This window comes from Cydia pomonella, chromosome 25, assembly GCF_033807575.1.
Source record: "Cydia pomonella isolate Wapato2018A chromosome 25, ilCydPomo1, whole genome shotgun sequence".
In the NCBI taxonomy this organism is placed as follows: domain Eukaryota; kingdom Metazoa; phylum Arthropoda; class Insecta; order Lepidoptera; family Tortricidae; genus Cydia; species Cydia pomonella.
Genome location: NC_084727.1, coordinates 4,764,178 through 4,783,534, shown reverse-complemented (window position 1 = coordinate 4,783,534; position 19,357 = coordinate 4,764,178). Strand labels below are relative to the sequence as shown.

General features: G+C 47.4%; 3 protein-coding genes across 3 annotated transcripts; all 3 read right to left on the bottom strand.

The window, feature by feature from the left end:
* Positions 1-7,174: 7,174 nt before the first annotated feature.
* Positions 7,175-7,933, bottom strand: LOC133531410 (histone H2B). The gene has a single exon (XM_061869614.1). The coding sequence runs from the start codon at positions 7,692-7,694 to the stop codon at positions 7,317-7,319; it is 378 nt and encodes a 125-aa protein (XP_061725598.1). The 5' UTR covers positions 7,695-7,933; the 3' UTR covers positions 7,175-7,316.
* A 370-nt stretch (positions 7,934-8,303) lies between these two features.
* LOC133531416 (histone H2A) lies at positions 8,304-9,005 on the bottom strand. The gene has a single exon (XM_061869621.1). It carries the CDS (start codon positions 8,770-8,772, stop codon positions 8,398-8,400), a length of 375 nt encoding a protein of 124 aa, XP_061725605.1. The 5' UTR covers positions 8,773-9,005; the 3' UTR covers positions 8,304-8,397.
* A 266-nt stretch (positions 9,006-9,271) lies between these two features.
* On the bottom strand, positions 9,272-10,382 carry LOC133531408 (histone H1B-like). The gene has a single exon (XM_061869612.1). It carries the CDS (start codon positions 10,248-10,250, stop codon positions 9,573-9,575), a length of 678 nt encoding a protein of 225 aa, XP_061725596.1. The 5' UTR covers positions 10,251-10,382; the 3' UTR covers positions 9,272-9,572.
* Positions 10,383-19,357: the final 8,975 nt, after the last annotated feature.

Genomic DNA, 19,357 nt, shown 5'->3' with positions numbered 1-19,357 from the left:
CAAGATGGCAGACCCTCCAACTCGCACGATCACGATTAGTCCAATGCACACGTTTGTCGAGATTTCAAGTAAATTGGGCATAGACTTAGGAGTATAATCTTCAGCTTGCATAACAGATCAATAAACGACCTTTTGGGGGCCACATTTAATGACCGAAGTGTAAGAATACTTACTGTTTTCCAGTGTCGTGAGCGTGACGCCTACAATCCGAGCTTTGGCGCTGACACAGGGAGCGCCGTGTGTCTGCTGTTAACAGGTAAGGATTCCTCACACTGCATATGGTCCTGAGTTGTTGTTATAGTATTCGCGGCCTGAAAAAAGAAACATGCCGGGACCATTATATCACATGTTCGACTGTATACCAATAAAGACTTGAATATGTTTCTGACTTGGTGAAGAGTAAAACTGATAAGTACCTGCTGCGTTTTCCAGTGTCTGTTGACGCGGTTACTATCTCAGCTTCGGCGCCGAAGCGTGGAGCGCCATTCTCTAATGCTATCAGGTGAGTTGATCTCCATCTCACGCAAATGTTATAGGTAAACTTCGACACCTGAAAAATACACGCGCACTTTTGAAGTTTGAAGATATAAACCATTAGTTATTTAGTTAAAAATAAAGGTTCATTAAGACGATTTTTGCATTAGATGTGGATTTGCACGCCGCTTCGGTGTTCACGCGGGACATCGCTATACACGTGCATGCGCATAGTCATGCTCATACATTCGAGCGACGTGCGAATTTGCATCAGTATGATAATCGCGTATAGGCAAAGATAAATTCATTCTGTAAGATGTGTAAAATGTAGGGCAACTTCGTGCTTCGATTTTGACAGGTACACGAGATGGCGCTGTACAGCTCGATACATTTTGAGGTGACTCTGATTGTCAAAAGTTGACGTTTGACACCGCCGACGTTAAACTAAGGGGCACGTTTTTTCTTAGACTTACATCTCTGTTATAATCACAATCAATTATTATCTTTGGTGAAGGTTATAATAAAAGTACCTGCTGCGTTTTCCAGCGTCTGGTGACGCGGCTACAACCCGAGCTCCAGCGCCGATGCAGCACATCGTACGGTGCCGTAAGGTGAGCTGCACTACATTTTATTTTCTAAATTCGCCACCTGAAAATTACACGTTAGTTTGTGTTTAATTACACTTATTACCTGTTGGTACGGTGACCGAAATTAATTAGTACCTTGTCACATTGACAATAATTTGAAGCCCGTATGGCGAAGGTTTATAATGTCACTGTTACAAGGTTCAAAGATCAAAATTCTAATTGGCTGTCTGTACACATTGATTGAACGTGTGTTATATGAAACAGTGATACAACTGTTCTGAAAAGAACAGTTTTCATTATCCGGAGTCTGTAGATGATTTTCTGTCTTCATTGATTGATCGTTTGACATGTGGTTGACAAGAAACAGTGAAACATTGTTCTGAAAAGAACAGTTTAGTTGCCCTGACAAGGACAGTTTTTAATATCTGGAGACAGCAACGTCATCTTCATATTCATCATTCGTCTTTGATAGCTATTATGGTTGGTTGAGTTAGTGAAACAATTGTTCTGATAAGAACAGTTTTTAAGATTTGCAGCATCATCTTCATGTTGTTCACTTATATTGGATTTCCTATGATTTATTAAAAGCACGAATAATTATAGGTATAATCAATGCACAATAAATTTATAAGTCTTTGATTAGCAGGTTGATATTCAATACAAAATACTAAAACCAAAATACAAAAACTACGTAATAAGAAAATACCTACCGTGTATTTCAGTGTTCACTGTCGAAGCTATAACCCGAGCACCGTCGAACGAAGCAGCGAGTGAACACTCCCTTCTGCTACTACCAGGTGAGCATACTCCAACTCGCATTGCTGTAGTATTCCACACCTGAAAAATATACACTTTTACTTTTGATAAATGTTAGCGTCATCTTCGTGTACAAACCAGCAGGTCTTAATAATTAGTATTTCCACCAACGAAAACATCGCTTACAGCTATAAAATGATCACCTTTTACACATATTGACCTACTTTTCAAACTAAGCAACTGGGTACTAGGCTACAATATATATACTAATATACTTATTTACGTAGATAACATGTATAACTCAGAAATAAAAATATTAGGAAGCTGTTAAATTTAAAACGAAACATAATTAGCAAATACCTACTGTGTATTCCAGTGCTGACTTTCGAGGCGCGGACCAGCATTCAACGGCAAAGCAGCGGCGCGTTATATCCTTCACTGCTAGGTTAGTTGAATTCCCGACCTGAAAACTAGACGCATATTTATATCTCAATATAGGTACACATTGTTCCCATATACGTACATATATGTATTAAGACTAAGAAGTAATGAAAATACTTGTTTTTATTTTCCAGTGCCGACCTTCCATCATCAACGACGAGTCCATTTTTTCCTGACTTCTAGTGCCAGACGCCAGCTTCAGTATGTAGGTATGTTTTCCGGTATTACTATCATTAGTTATACTCAGCATCTGAAAAACATCATATTTTATGCTTTGCCGCACATTCTATTAAATTTATACTATGTAGTAGACATACCTACTGAGAAAACGCACAGCCTAAATGCGTAATAATACGGAGTAGGTATAACAAAAAGACGAGTCATTCAAGACGTTATATGTATATCTACAACCCCTTTTAGTACTGGAAAATGATATTTGTAGTACACCCGGATGCTTTCACTATGTATGTATTAGTGTACTATATACAGGCACTGTAGGATTTGTAGGTATTGATTTCGTCGTAAGATTTATGTAGTAGGTTACAAGCTACATTTATAAGCTTTAAGAAAATAAACCACAAGATTAGATTAGATTGGGTCGAGATTTCGTGGTATACTATTTATTTATTCTATGTTTCTTCCTTTTGTTATGTTGTTATACTTTTGTATGTCATAGTTTATCACGAATAAATGCTATGATTTCTGATTTCTGATTTCTGAAGAATCTATCCAAACTACTATTAAACTAATATACACTTCCGAATATTTATTACGTAATGTTATTGCGTCAGACAATACCTACCGTTTTTAAACACATTGAACGTGCGTATATAGATATATCTACATACTTGAAATGAGATTTTTAATCATTGCGCAATACAATATCTTATTTTCAAATGTATTTATTATGTACAAATTTAGAAATCGAAAATACCATCACGACGAAATTAGGTATACATACTCAAAGAATCAAAATATATTGAATTCAAGACAATTTAAGTAGTTATTTGTAATTGTTATATGTACGCGTGCCGGCCGGTACCACGGTAACAATAGACTTTGTGTCTTTTGTTATCTTTATCAGTTATATGATGGTACGTACGGTACTCTTTTGTTTGCAAAAGTCATATTTTGAGTAATTATGTAATAAAACAAAAACAATAAACACTTGATATAGATAACGATGAATGTAATTACATGTTTATAAACTCACCTCCATATTATGTTGAATAACACTTATCTAATCACATTTTTCACTTCACATAATTGCAATTTAATTAATAATTGATTTTATATCACGTACTAATAACAAAGATGCAATATGAATACACAAAAATCTGATTAGCTTGAATCTAAGTGAGTAGCACTAAGACCAGTCGCTCGCTTCGACGCCGGCGCACGCACTGCCGACGTCACTCAGAATTTTCAAAATTTTGGGGCCCCTCGCCGTTGCGCTATCTCTTTCGCGCGTATGGGAGTGAGTGAGATGGCATGCAAACAAAGACTTTTGATATAAATACAGGTGCCTCGAAAATCCCTTTATTAATCTCGGAGTCGGAGTCGGGAGTCGGGAAGTCGGGAGAGAAGAGAAAAAAAAAATAAGAATAATGTATGAAATGAATGAATGAACCTATCTGTGCGGTGCGAGAGAAGAATGATAAAGGAGAAGAGAATGGAGCATTTTAATTCGATCAATATATATATATGATATATGAATTGTTTCGAGTATCATAGACGGACGGACGGACGGACGGACGGACGGACGGACACGCGTAAAGCAAGACGTACAATCCGATCGTATATACATAGATAGATATATACCTACTCGTACACATAGATTGCGCATGACTGATTTTATGCATTTATTTATGTAGAAATGTTCATGAATATTATAATATGCAAGTTTCCGCAACTTGCATGATATAATATTTATTAATTTATTTATGGAATTTAGGGTAACACATTTTGTCTAATTTCAATACATAATATGTAAGTATTGACGAGCGGTCGGTCGGCGTTCAGTTATGTATGTATGTATTTACTTACAGACTGCCGTGCGGTGGTAGATTGCTACTTCGTGTTAATAAAGTCTCAATACGTTTTATCATAATTGTTTCAGAGAGCTGTCGTCAAACCACCGATGCGGCAAGCAATCTGGCTGTACAACTTGGAATATTGGAGTTGGGGTGCGGGGTAAGTAATTAATTAATTATATTATATTATTTTAACGTAAATAAGTATAATATGTACGTTAGGTTAGATAGATAGATCGATAGATTGTTTGTCCGTTTGTATCGGTACTGAAACTATGTATCGTAATCGTATCATAGAATTATTTGCGGCCCTGAAAAGGGCCTTTTTTTGTATTTGCGTCCGAGAAGGACGCACGCGGTGCGCTCGCGCGCGATACGGTAATACGTTACACGTATTACACGATATCGTCGTGTCCAGCGCCGCTTGCTTAACCTCCGAAACCGTAGAGGGTGCGGCCCTGACGCTTCAGAGCGTAGACTACGTCCATGGCGGTGACGGTCTTCCTCTTGGCGTGCTCGGTGTAGGTGACCGCGTCACGGATCACGTTCTCGAGGAACACCTTCAGGACGCCGCGGGTCTCCTCGTAGATCAGACCGGAGATACGCTTGACGCCACCTCTGCGAGCGAGACGACGGATGGCGGGCTTGGTGATACCCTGGATGTTATCACGGAGCACCTTCCTGTGGCGCTTGGCTCCTCCTTTCCCCAGGCCTTTACCTCCCTTACCGCGACCGGTCATTGCGACTTGTTAAAGATTAAACTTTTAGATAACGGAATATATAACACACGCGACACACGACTTGCGGCGCGCGTCGACACGAGTGGAATAGCTATAACCGACCCTGGCGGTGCTGTATTTATACGCTCCACCCTATAGCGGGGAGACGGGGGACGGGGGTTATAAAATATCGGAGCACACGATGCGAACGCTTAAAATGTGATTATTTCAAAATATAAATAATTTCTCATAATATGTTATTTAAATTCTTTTTGGGTACCTACACACAGGGGATAAACTTCATATTACTATAAATAACGACGGCACAACCGGCACATGTAAAAGATCTGGCCTTATATATGTGTAGGTAGCCCTCTCTCTCTCTCTCTCTCTCTCTCTCTATTTCTCCTCTAATACAATTGTAATAATTCAGTAAATATATTTCAGAAAAGGTATACTTAAAATTTGATATTTCCATCTATATTATTAGACGGATTAGGTACCTTCTAGAAGTCATTATGAGTCTTGTTACTGCGTAAAATTAATCACGATTTTATTTATTTATATGTATTTCCAGTCTATTATAAATTCTTATAGGAAATAAGTTCGTCAATCGAATCGAATATAAATAGTCTCGTATTATTATTACATAGTTTGTAAGTATTTTATTATGTATAGGGGACCGATCGATTTAACTAAGCAAGTGTTTGTTCAAAGAAACATTTGTTAATTTTTCGAATTATGTGTGGCCCTGAAAAGGGCCTTTTGATTTGACAGAAGCTTCACGTTCGCATGTCCAAACGCAAAACGCGTGGTACAAAATAATACATATAATGTAACCTTATGCGTTCGCGCAGACTGCGTTCGGCGATTTATGCTTCGTGTCAGTTTTAGCGTGGTGGTTTAGGCACACACACATACACACAGGACGTTTAAGCACGTTCACCGCGGATCCTGCGAGCCAGCTGGATGTCCTTGGGCATGATGGTGACACGCTTGGCGTGGATGGCGCACAGGTTGGTGTCCTCGAAGAGACCGACGAGGTAAGCCTCGCTGGCCTCCTGGAGAGCCATAACGGCGGAGCTCTGGAAGCGCAGGTCGGTCTTGAAGTCCTGAGCGATCTCACGGACCAGACGCTGGAAGGGCAGCTTGCGGATCAGAAGCTCAGTGCTCTTCTGGTAGCGACGGATCTCACGTAGGGCTACGGTGCCGGGTCTGTAGCGATGGGGTTTCTTGACACCGCCGGTGGCGGGCGCACTCTTGCGGGCCGCCTTGGTGGCGAGCTGTTTGCGGGGCGCTTTACCACCGGTGGATTTACGAGCGGTCTGTTTGGTACGGGCCATTGCGAAAAATTACTACGACACGCGTGTACGTTACTTTAACGAGTCACGAGAGGGAATAAACGAAGCAACGCGTCGCCGGCGTCTTTTATGTGCTGGTCGGAAAGAGACGGAGTTAGTGTCCGTGTGAGCGAGAGGGCTATAAAATTCACATAAACGGCCCCCTCACCCCCTCTTCCTTTCTCACCATTTCGATTTGTGGTGTACAATGTCAATAAAATATTATTTAAATATTAATACATAATATTATATACACATTAATACATATATACTCGTATATATAGTTTTACATAAGAGTAGTTATTTAAAACGTAATTTAACTTCAAGAAACCTCGAACACGAACAAACCTAACTCCATTTATCAATTATTATTATTATTTTTCGTAAAAAAATAAAAAAAAAAAAACTTAATCATATCAAACCTAACTCCGGGGAACCTAACTCCTCGGAACCTAACTCCGCGGAACCTAACTACGGGGAACCTAACTCCTCGGAACCTAACTCCGCGGAACCTAACTCGATCAAACCCAACTGTGTACTATAACAGAAGCACTACTATAAGTTATAAGAGAAGCATTACCTACATATATTATATTATGTTAGACATATTTATATATATGTTTAGTTTTAAAATATTTACGCGCGTCCGTGAATACATGTGTATAATAATCATAAGATTACCGCTACTACTAGCAAATTAACTTAGCTTAAAATGCTAATAATAATTGTGATTTTATACTACTGCCACTGATGATTATTTATTTATCGATCGATTGACACCGTATGGACGGCTAGAAACTTTTTATATCATATTCAGAACGTATTTGTGGCCCTGAAAAGGGCCTTTTTGTTTGTAGCACAAACCACACTCTCGCAGCGTGTCGTGTCGCAATACGAACTACCTAACCCATTACACTAAAATGTGTATTGAGAAAAGACAGACCGCACACGAGGAACGACGGACGCTTACTTGGAGCTGGTGTACTTGGTGACGGCCTTAGTGCCTTCACTGACGGCGTGCTTGGCGAGCTCACCGGGCAGCAAGAGCCTCACGGAGGTCTGCACCTCCCTGCTGGTGATGGTGGACCTCTTGTTGTAGTGAGCCAGGCGGGAGGCCTCGGCGGCGATGCGCTCGAAGATGTCGTTCACGAAAGAGTTCATGATAGACATGGCCTTGCTGGAGATACCGGTGTCGGGGTGGACCTGCTTGAGCACCTTGTATATGTAGATGGCGTAGCTCTCCTTGCGCTTATGCTTCTTCTTTTTCTTAGAGTCCGACTTGGAGATGTTCTTCTGAGCCTTGCCGGATTTCTTGGCGGCCTTACCGCTAGTCTTGGGTGGCATTATGATATAAGTAGTTAGTTAGATGCTTACAGTACGAGAGTCGAACTTGCTATGTGAAATCCGGATTTGATACCTCAATTTTTGTTAGCGCGGCGAACGGGAAATAGGGGATTAAAGATCGAGCGTCGCGCCGGCGGTATCTCGACCAATGGCGTTCGTGCATTATTAATATCGTCGGTCGGCATGGTGGGGAGTGCAAGCGCGTGTTGTTATTACACTTTATTATAACTATATTATTATTCTACCACCGGATGTACTATGTAATAATATAGTTATAATAAAGTTTAATTATCATATATATATATATTTATTCGTATGCTTAATAACCATATAATAATAAATAAATTGTCGTTTAACATTCGATATTTCTCGACGCGATAAATATCTCCAATTTAGAATATTACAAATATTCTATATTAGGATACAGTTAATCTACTTACAATTATCATTGCATTCATTGTTTCATAAATTTGATCGATCGAATGACATCATATACGTATGCGTTATATACATGAAACTTATAAACGTTATCACAGAATTATATTGTGGCCCTGAAAAGGGCCTTTTGTAACGGCCACTCGGGCGGGAATGTAACAGAGGTCCCGTGCGATAAATAAATATACACGAGACAAATGCACACATTCACCGATAGCCGGGTGTCACCGCTATAGATGTAGCCATGTAGATGAGAAGTGAAGTGCACTTAAGCCTTCTTCTCGGTCTTCTTGGGCAGGAGCACGGCCTGAATGTTAGGCAGCACACCGCCCTGGGCGATGGTCACACCGGAGAGGAGCTTGTTCAACTCCTCGTCGTTGCGGATAGCCAGCTGAAGATGTCTGGGGATGATCCTGGTCTTCTTGTTGTCGCGGGCGGCGTTACCCGCCAACTCGAGAACCTCAGCGGCCAGGTACTCCATGACGGCGGCGAGGTACACCGGGGCTCCGGCACCTACGCGCTCGGCGTAGTTACCCTTCCGTAGAAGCCTGTGGATACGTCCGACGGGGAACTGGAGTCCGGCACGGTTAGAACGGGACTTTGCCTTTCCCTTAACCTTGCCACCTTTACCGCGTCCAGACATGTTTTAAGAGATTTAAGTTTAATTTACACACACACAAAACGAGAGCACGAATGCTTGTCAGTGTAATATTAAAAAATTGGCACAGCGCCCCTAAGATTATATAGGTTCACGGAGTGCGCTGTTAGTGGGGATACAACGAGCCGACATAACACGAGCCCGATCGACCAATCAACGCCCCGCGAGCAAGAGCACGATTTAGATAGAGATAAAATGTTTGAAACGATTGATTGATTGTTTGAAATCTAAGACTTTAAATAAATAAATAAATTAATTAATTAATTAATTAATATAAAATTTTGTTGGTTATACTAACGGGTGTGTGTTTATTCACGTTCGTGTGTAAATAAATTTATGAAAACCTAACATAATATGTATTATATTGAGATCATAATGATAATAATCATATCATATCATATTGAGACTTTTCCAAATGTCTGTTTGTTTACAGATGTATTTTTGTGTTAAGAGTTGCTTATAAGACACTTGATTTAAGATCGAGTTGTTTGTTTGTTTCTTTATTTATTTATTTATTTGATTTATTTTGATCGATCGACTCGTGTATGTGCTTGTTGCAATGAAACAGAGGCGATGAACCCTTGAATACATTTGTTAGCCCTGAAAAGGGCTTTTTGATGTGCGTTTAACGCGCACAGGCGTATGACGTGAGTCGAGAAGAGGCGACACGTCGTCGTATAATAATATATAGCAACGACAATCAACATCTCCTCTAACAACATATCACTACAGTCACGCACGACCGATGTAAGAACGACGACGACGACGACAACGCGCTCGCAGTCTTACTTCTTCGCGGCAGCCTTCTTAGCGGCGGGCTTCGCTTTGGGAGCGGCCGCAGCTTTCTTGGGCTTGGGAGCTTTAGGCTTCTTGGTCGGCGGCTTCGCGGTCTTCTTGGCCTTGGGCGCGGCGGCGCTCTTGCCCTTGGCGGGGGTGGATGGTTTCTTCGCGGCGGGCTTCTTCTTGGCGGCGGCGGCCTTCTTGTCTTTTGTGGCGGCCTTAGGCTTGGCCGGGGACGCGGCGGCCTTCTTCGCCTTAGCCGGCTTAGCTGCGGCGGGCTTCTTAGCGGCGGCTGAAGATTTAGCGGTAGATTTCTTGGCCGCAGCGGGCTTCTTGCCGGTTGACGATGACTTTGACTCCAGTTTGAACGAGCCGGACGCGCCCTTGCCTTTGGTCTGAATCAGTGCGCCGGATTCGACTGCGCTCTTCAGATATTTTCTGATGAACGGCGCCAGCTTCTCGGCGTCGACCTTGTACTGGGCGGCGATGTATTTCTTGATAGCCTGCAGGGACGAACCGCTTCTCTCCTTCAACTCCTTGATGGCGCTGTTAACCATCTCCGAGGTCTTGGGGTGGGTGGGCTTCGCCTTAGGCTTCTTAGCGCCTGCGGAGGCGGACGCCTTCGGTTTCTTCGCGGGCGTCGCCGGGGCTGGAGCGTCGGCAGCAACTGCGGTATCGGCCATATTTAATGTCGAAATAAGCAAATAAGTTGTTACAAACACAAATTAGTAAATCGCACGAACTGCGCAAAGAGAACAGCGGACGCGTGTAAGCGGAGCGCTGCGCTGGCGAGTACTAAACACGCCTATGGGGGCGTGGTCTTCTGACACTCCCCCTTTCTGGGGGTGTGAGGGGGCCATTTCAGGGCGAGGCCCTTTTTGGCAGCGTCTGTCGCGTGCCGTAACGACGGCACGGTCTGTTGTTGCCAGCAATGGACTGCTGGTGTTATCTCCTTCCTGCTCCTTTATTGGATTTGGTTGGCCATCATGGCTTGGTCGTCATGGTGGCCAATCTGCGGCTTTGTGGGCTTCGAGGCTATTTAGGAGGGTACGAGCTCACGTGGTTGGGCTCGTGACCGGCTTGTTTCTGGGGGGCGGGCGTGAAGGGGGGCTATCCCCCTCACTAACTGGTGGCGTGACGAGTCGGCGCGACTAAACATTTTGCGCGCCAGCTGGCCCACGAACTCGTCCAAGTTCTGCATCTTCATGTCTCTGTATATCGTCGCGTTCCGCACGTAGCGTGGGGCTCTCACGATGGTCCTGAGGCTTTGCGACTCCTGTGCCCTGAGTCTCCGCCTGTTAGACTCTGCCGTCCTGGCGTACCAGGCTGGAGCCGCGTAGGTCAGTCTGGACCGAACGTAAGCCTTGTAGAGTCCAAGCTTCGTGCGGAACGGGAGGCTGCTGGTAAGTACTGGACGGAGTTTGGCGCGCGCGGTCTTGGCCCGCCGCACCACCTCGTCCACGTGGTGCTTCATCGTGAGGCCTCTATCTATAGTGACCCCCAGATACTTTGCAGTATGCTGCCACTGGATTTCTTCACCGAAGAGTCTGAGTGGCGGCGGATATTCCTTTGCCCCCGTCAGAAGGGCCTGTGTCTTGCCCACGTTCACCGAGAGCCTCCAATTGGTCAGCCACTCGGGTAGGGCGTCAAGCTGTCGCTGGATTTTAATTGCAGCATGTGCGGGAGTGATTGACGCGGCGTAGTATGCCGCATCATCCGCGAACAGTCCCAGCTTGACGTCGCCGACCACCGGGATGTCATCGGTGAACCAGGCGTAGCAGGCTGGGGACAGGCAGCTTCCTTGAGGAACTCCCGCGAGGATCGGGCGCTCCGAGGAGATGGCATCTTCCACTGCCACGTGGAAGCGTCGCTGGGTCAAGAAGGAGCGCAGCACGCGCATCACTCGACTTGGGACCGAAGATCTCGACAGTTTGTCTAGCAGGCCCTCGTGCCAGACCCTGTCGAATGCCTTCTCCATGTCGAGGAATACTGCTACCACGTGCTCTTTCTGATTCATCCGCTCCGCCATGTAGGCCAGGACGCGCGTCAGCTGAAGTGTCGTCGAATGCTCGGTGCGGAACCCGAACTGCTCCGGTCTGGGCTCGATGTGGGGCTGGAGCCTGTTCAGGAGGAGCTTCTCGAACGCCTTGGAGAGAGTACTCAGCAGCGTGATGGGTCTGTAGCTGCTGGGTTGCCTCCTGTCCTTCCCTGGTTTTGGGATCAGAATGACCCGGCCGAGCTTCCAGGGTGTCGGAAAGTGGCCCGAGCGCATGATCCCATTAAACAGGCGCGTCACCGCCGCGATCGTGTGCTGCGGCAGGTGGCGGAGTGCCTCGTTTGGGATCGAGTCGGCGCCCGGGGCTTTCTTGGGATTGCTTCTTAGCAAAATCTTCTTGACTTGTCCGGGCGAGAAGAAGATCTTCTCCTCATCCTCGTTCGGCTGCTGCTGGAAGAATCTCTCTAAGCGCTGCACCACCTCCCCTGTGTGGTCCTCGCTTAGAGAGGGGTTTGGTTGGAACTGTCGCTCCAAGCTGTCTGCGAACAGTTCCGCGCGTTCCTCCGCTTTGTAATGAAGGGCCCCTCCTTCATCGATTAGTGGCCTGATGGGATCTGTGGTTTGCCCAAGCTGCCGGCAGAGACGGTGGATTGAGGGCAGCGTGCCGTCAATGCTGGCTATGTGGGCGTCCCACTCCTGCGCTCTGTGGTTCCTGAGCTCCTCCTTGGCTCGCTCCACGAGCCGGTTGAGCTCCGTCTTCATGGTAGGGCAGCGGGTGTGTTGCCAGCGCCGCCGCATCTGGCGCTTTTGTTGTAATAAGTTCCTGATCGCCGCGGGGAGGGGTTTGTACCTCTCACCCCGGGGATGGTGTGTGAAGATGTTTCCAGCGCCTTCTGGATGCTGCTAGTGATGGCTGCCACTGCTGTTTCAACCTCCTCGGCCGTCGAGACTGGTCCCGTGAGGGGGTTCTCGAGGGACTCCGAGAAGGCCTCCCAGTCCGTCTTCCGCCTCGTCCTCCTCTTCGGGGCGGAGCTTGGCGCCGTGTCCAGGGTTATTAGGATCGGCCGGTGGTCTGATGGGAGGTCGGGGAGAACCTCCTGGGCCATGGATGCTGTCACTTCTTTGTGGACTACAAAATCGATGATGTCGCAGGACATGTGAGCGTCGTCGTAATGTGTGGGCTCTTCAGGTCCTGATATGTCGAAGTTGTAGTCCACTGCTGCACTGTAGATGATTCTCCCAGGCTGGTCTATCCTCGAGGCGTTCCAGGCCACGTGCTTTGCGTTCCAGTCCCCCGCCAGGATGGTCGGCGTCGGGTGCTGGAACAAAGCACGCAGGTCCGCCTTTAGGTGCATCGTGCTGCTTGAAGGTGGTCGGTAGACCGCGTATAGCCGGAGGTCGCCATCTGCCACCCGGATGTCGACGCCGAGCGCCGTGAAGGAGTCACGGTGAACGTAGTCGACCGGCTGGTGGACGATGGTTCTTCGGACCATCACAGCTAACCCGCGGAACGGGTGTCCCGCCTGGTTTACTTCGTTCCGCTGGTACACGATGTAGCCTCCCATCTTGATGTCGTTCTTCTGGTGGGTCTCGCTGACCAGCAAGATGTCCACGTTCTGCTCACGGAGGAAGTGACGGAGCAGCGCAATCTTGCCGGTCAGTGTCTGGGCGTTCCAGTAGACTACCCTCAATCTACGGTTGAACGCGCTGGTGGGGTGAGGCTATCTGTTTAAGGGCCCTGGAGACCGCTTCCGGTCCCTGGCTGGCCGCTGCCTGCAGGAGGGCGGCTATCATCGCTGCCAGGTCTCCTTGGTCCGCAGTGGATGTAGCTGCGGAGGCTGGTGCTTCCTGGTTGGAAGCTAGCAGCGGAGCGTCTGGTTTTGTTGTAGCCGTCACTTGGGGTTTCTTTTTCTTTTTCTTCTTCTTTTTCGGCATCTGGGCTGTGCCGGTGTTTTGGGGCGGTCTGACACGCCCCTTTGTTTGGGGGCGTTAGCCGGGGCCATCAGGGTAGACGACGCCGACTCCTCCACAGTGGGTTGGGTGACACTCGCCTTGGTCACCGGTCCATGCTTCTTGGGCACTGAGTGCGCCTTTGTGCCCGCCTTCCAGTTGCGGGCCTCACGAATATACACCGGGCACTTCCTGAAGTTGGCCGGGTGGGGGCCTGCGCAGTTTGCACATGTGCAGGGTTCTTCCTTGGGTCTAGGGCAATTGGCGGCTGGGTGGGGGCCTGCGCAGCGGACGCATTTCTGCGGCCTGTGGCATCCCTGGGAGTGGTGTCGAAAGCCTTGGCAGTTGTGACACTGCGGCGGGCCAGTCTTCCCCCTCCATGCTTCTATCTTAACCGAGCTCATGCATAAGAGCTCCTTGACCCCGTAGATGTTGGTGTTTTCGCGGGGGGGCCAGAGAGCTGCACGAAGTATACGCAGCCCGGCTTGCCTCCCCTTGCGTTGATCTGCCTCACGTGGGTGACGGGGTATCCAAGCTCTATGCACGCAGCTTTGATTTCCTCCAGTGGGGTGTCTGAAGGCAGCCCGCGCAGTGCCACCTTCATTTGCCGGTCTCTTCTCAGCTGGTAGACATGCCACTCCACAGTCGTACCCAGGCTCTCCAAGTGATCGTAAATCACCCTGTACTCGTCTGCAGAAGCTGGTTCGAAGATGATCCCTCTCCCCGAAGGTTTGCTGGATGCCGTTCTTCCCAGCTTCTCTTTTATGGCTGCGACCTCTTTCAGCCAGTTCGGGAACACTGGTACCACTATGTCGGGGTACCTCTCCTTCCCTGGCTGGGGTGGGTGCTGCTGCTTCGGTTTCGCGGGCGCTCTCCCTTCCTGTGAGGGCGCTGCTGCTTTGGCTGCATATGTTTGCCCCTGCGCTTGTGGCTGTTTGGGCGGGGGGGCCTGCGCCTGAGTGGGCTCCCGTGTTGGTTGGGACCCTTGTGTGGTTTGTGGCTCCTTTTCTGGGGGGGCCTGGGGGGGGGCCCTCCTTTGGGTGGGCCTCTGGTGCTTGGGGGGCTCCGTCGGGGGAGCCTCCTGGGTGGCCTCCGCTGCCGGGGCTTGGTTTTCTTCCTGGGCGCCGGTGTGGGGTTGGCTGTGCCCTGTTCTCGGGGCTCTTCTCCTTGTAAGGGTCTCTGTGTCGTGGTTTGGTCCTTTTCCTCTGGGGCGGAGGGGCCTTGGTAGGTGGCCTCCTGCAAGGGGGGCCTCGGCTCTGCTGGATTGTACTGGTCCGCCTCGGAGGGGGTGCTGCTGCTGCTGGTGGGGCCGCCGGAGGTGCGGGGGCCAATGGCCCCTCTTGTAGTGAGGGGCGGTAGGAGGTGACGTCCAGTCTCCTCATAACCACTCCCTTGAGGCCGCAGTGCGCCAACGTGGATGTCGGCGAAGGGGCCCTCCAGGGGGCGGTGTAATGAGGCTGGCTGGAGCCTGAAGCTTGGTGTGTGGCGGAGCTGCTTTCCGCCGAACGGGAGCGGCGGCGGCGGCGTAGCCTGGGATCTCTTGAGGGAGGAGTTTCTTTTATGCAGGGCCTCTTCTTGGTTTCCTGCTGTTGGTCTTCGGGGCTCTCTCGGGGCCGCTTTGGTGCTCTGAAGATTGGGGGTGAGCCTGCAGGAACTCCAAGAAGGAGGCGTCCCCTGGCTGCAACTCCGTTTCTATTCCCAGCTGGTGGGAGGTGATTCGAACGTACGCCGCCATCCAAGCCTTCAGGCCCGCCGACGCGAGGTCTGTCCCCATCATATGGGCCACCACAATCGTGTCCGATTGCAGCAGATCCATCGGGGAGTCGTAGGCGCCAGCGGGCGACACGGGCGAGAAGGGCCGCGTCGTCGGTACCGGGAGTAGTTGGTCGGCTTCTTCCGGTTGAGGATCTTCTATTTCCTGTTCCGCGTGCCCCGCGGGTGCGGGTGAGGCGGGGCGGGAGGCGGGGGCGTCGCCGGCGGTGTTCTCGTCACTGAAGTTGAACTCGCTGCCTTCAATGGAACCGAGGTCGTATCCGGGGGGTAGCGGGAGAAAACCTGATCCCCAACTACCCTCCCCCTCCCTCGGTGGCAGCGGTGATGGTTGCCGCCTCCTTGATGTCGATCTTGATGTTGGGGGTAGACCGCGAGATCGAGATCGCGATCTACCCACATGTTTCTTATTGTCGCCCTCCATGACAGAGGGCGGCTCACGGGTCGCGCGACGTTTGTCGCCGCCGGCTAAGCCAGTCCCCGCATTCCTAACCCGGGGCGTCCGTTTTAGCGGGACCGGGCTCGAGAGATGCGGCGAGGGCACACCGACGACGATGTTTCTTGTAGTACGCTATCCCCTCCGGCAAAAAGCCGGGCCGCGATATTCAGTAGTTTATTTTTTTTTACAAATAAATATTGAATTTGCGATTAGCCGAAGACGTCCGAGCGCTATGACTCGTGTGCGAATCCAAACACGCCTATGGGGGCGCCACCGATTATATATGTCCTACGGCTTAACCGTAACGCAGACCCTTATGTCGCGGGACGTTTTCTCGTAATAACACTTCCAACTTTTCACTTACTCGTTTATGATTAAACTAAATTTATAGTCAATTATATTATAATGATTATAATAAAATTGCACATATATATTCTTTATGAATTGATATATGTATTTTTATAACATTTATATTATTTGGAACGCCGACAAACGAATGGGAGAACTTTACTTTTGGTATTATAGGTTGCGGACACCTCGGGTCAGTTTAAAAACTGATTTTTTTTAATTAAAATCACATTTAACGGTATTATGTGTTTTCCAGTTAAAAGCGAAGATACCATAGATGGATCTGACACAATAACAACATTATGAAATTGTCATTATAATGTTATTTTGACTTGTTGTATTCACTGTCGTAAAACAGCCGTACCGCGACTTTGATTGCCTACGTTCACTGGTTTGCTCTCTGCTGGTATCGATGTAAAACAGGGATAGGTAATTTATATTATGTTTAAATATTATTCTATTATTTATATCGATATATCGTAATAATGATAAACACATTCACGCCGCGTATATTATTGTAATTCGTTTAGTTAAATATATATATCTCTCTCTTCTACGAGGATCGTACAGCGACACTCGTAAATGACGGGCATGGTAGGGACTCGTGTCGTGTAAGGTCGTAGGTATTTTAGTTAAAATTTTTTTTTTTTTTAACATATTATGATGATCCGACTGACTGCCGATATTAAAACAACAACAATCTATATAAATTATTTTAAATTAAGTATACAATTTTGATCATAAAGATTATTAATTATGTTTAGATAGGTAGGTAAGTAAGTAAGTATATATACATACATAATATATTCATCATAGGAACATTCGCGATAGCGTTTATATACACAACAGAAGACGAAACCCAACATTTTTCTAGTCCAGTCTATTTACCACCTTCAGGAGGGGGTGAGGTCAGGTGTGAGTGGGTGCGGGGAATGTGGGTGTCCCTGTCTGTTTTTTGCAATATTTGCGAATCCTTTACCTAATTGGACAGTGCATCCTAGTCGGTAGTTATCAGTAGATGGCCGATTAGTTCAGGTCGGGCAGGGTCAAGTGAGAGAGTCGGTCACGGGTGAATCGCGGGTAAAATAAAATATGTGTGATTGTTTGTTTGTTTGTTTTTATTAAGTGGTTGTTGGACGATTGTGACTGATGGTGTTACATATTATTAGTAGTAAAACTAAGTGTGTGAGCGTGTGACAAATAAATTGATCCAGTGTTGTGCGGTGCAGTGCAGTGCAGTGCAGTGCAGGGCATGATTTTAATATTTGAAAACGTGAGTACCCAATGATAACATAATTAAATGTTAAGTTAGGTTAGGTTATGTAGTTATGCTAGTGTCTTGTCTGAGGAGTCTATGGAGTCGGGAAGTCGGGAGAGAAGAGAAAAAAAAAATAAGAATAATGTATGAAATGAATGAATGAACCTATCTGTGCGGTGCGAGAGAAGAATGATAAAGGAGAAGAGAATGGAGCATTTTAATTCGATCAATATATATATATGATATATGAATTGTTTCGAGTATCATAGACGGACGGACGGACGGACGGACGGACGGACGGACACGCGTAAAGCAAGACGTACAATCCGATCGTATATACATAGATAGATATATACCTACTCGTACACATAGATTGCGCATGACTGATTTTATGCATTTATTTATGTAGAAATGTTCATGAATATTATAATATGCAAGTTTCCGCAACTTGCATGATATAATATTTATTAATTTATTTATGGAATTTAGGGTAACACATTTTGTCTAATTTCAATACATAATATGTAAGTATTGACGAGCGGTCGGTCGGCGTTCAGTTATGTATGTATGTATTTACTTACAGACTGCCGTGCGGTGGTAGATTGCTACTTCGTGTTAATAAAGTCTCAATACGTTTTATCATAATTGTTTCAGAGAGCTGTCGTCAAACCACCGATGCGGCAAGCAATCTGGCTGTACAACTTGGAATATTGGAGTTGGGGTGCGGGGTAAGTAATTAATTAATTATATTATATTATTTTAACGTAAATAAGTATAATATGTACGTTAGGTTAGATAGATAGATCGATAGATTGTTTGTCCGTTTGTATCGGTACTGAAACTATGTATCGTAATCGTATCATAGAATTATTTGCGGCCCTGAAAAGGGCCTTTTTTTGTATTTGCGTCCGAGAAGGACGCACGCGGTGCGCTCGCGCGCGATACGGTAATACGTTACACGTATTACACGATATCGTCGTGTCCAGCGCCGCTTGCTTAACCTCCGAAACCGTAGAGGGTGCGGCCCTGACGCTTCAGAGCGTAGACTACGTCCATGGCGGTGACGGTCTTCCTCTTGGCGTGCTCGGTGTAGGTGACCGCGTCACGGATCACGTTCTCGAGGAACACCTTCAGGACGGCGGGTCTCCTCGTAGATCAGACCGGAGATACGCTTGACGCCACCTCTGCGAGCGAGACGACGGATGGCGGGCTTGGTGATACCCTGGATGTTATCACGGAGCACCTTCCTGTGGCGCTTGGCTCCTCCTTTCCCCAGGCCTTTACCTCCCTTACCGCGACCGGTCATTGCGACTTGTTAAAGATTAAACTTTTAGATAACGGAATATATAACACACGCGACACACGACTTGCGGCGCGCGTCGACACGAGTGGAATAGCTATAACCGATCGATCTTGCTTCTTTCACACCAAAGTACTTTGGTGTGAGTGGCCTTTCCATCCTTTTTGGATTCTTGGCGGTATCTAGTCGCCGCCCGTAACAACGGGCGGGTCTTTCTTGTGCCCTTTTCAAGGGCGAGGGCTTCTGGGCCATGGCCGACCGGTGGCCGATCATGGCTTTGTTGTTGTTATTTTTTTTTTCTTCTTTTCTAAAAAGGCTGCCGGGGCCATTCCGGGCTGCCCAGGAGCTCGATCAGCGCGTCGACCTCTTGTTCAGCGCGGGGACGGCGTGGTTCTGGTGGCTGGAGCCGGCGTTGGCGGCGAAGGTGGAGGTGCAGCGGAGGGTAGAGCTGGCGCTGCCTGTATTGCGGTGGCTGTGGGCACTGGCTTCTTTTTCGTCGGAGACCCGGGCTCTCTCGCCTGCCGCGGTCTTGACACCCCCCTTTGTGGTGGGGGGTTTGCCGGCGCCATCAGGGTTGATGGCGCCGACTCTTCCACCGTGGGCTTCTCGATCGCGGCGTTGGTTAGAGGTCCCGGGCGGGACGGGGCCGGGAAATAGGATTTCCCGGCTTTCCATAGTCTGTAGGCCTTCTTGTACGCTGGGCAATTCTTGTGGTTCCCAGGGTGGGGG

Coding starts and splice junctions, on each gene's coding strand:
- LOC133531410 (XM_061869614.1), bottom strand. CDS start 7,694: ATGCCACCCAAGACTAGCGGTAAGGCCGCCAAGAAATCCGGCAAGGCT.
- LOC133531416 (XM_061869621.1), bottom strand. CDS start 8,772: ATGTCTGGACGCGGTAAAGGTGGCAAGGTTAAGGGAAAGGCAAAGTCC.
- LOC133531408 (XM_061869612.1), bottom strand. CDS start 10,250: ATGGCCGATACCGCAGTTGCTGCCGACGCTCCAGCCCCGGCGACGCCC.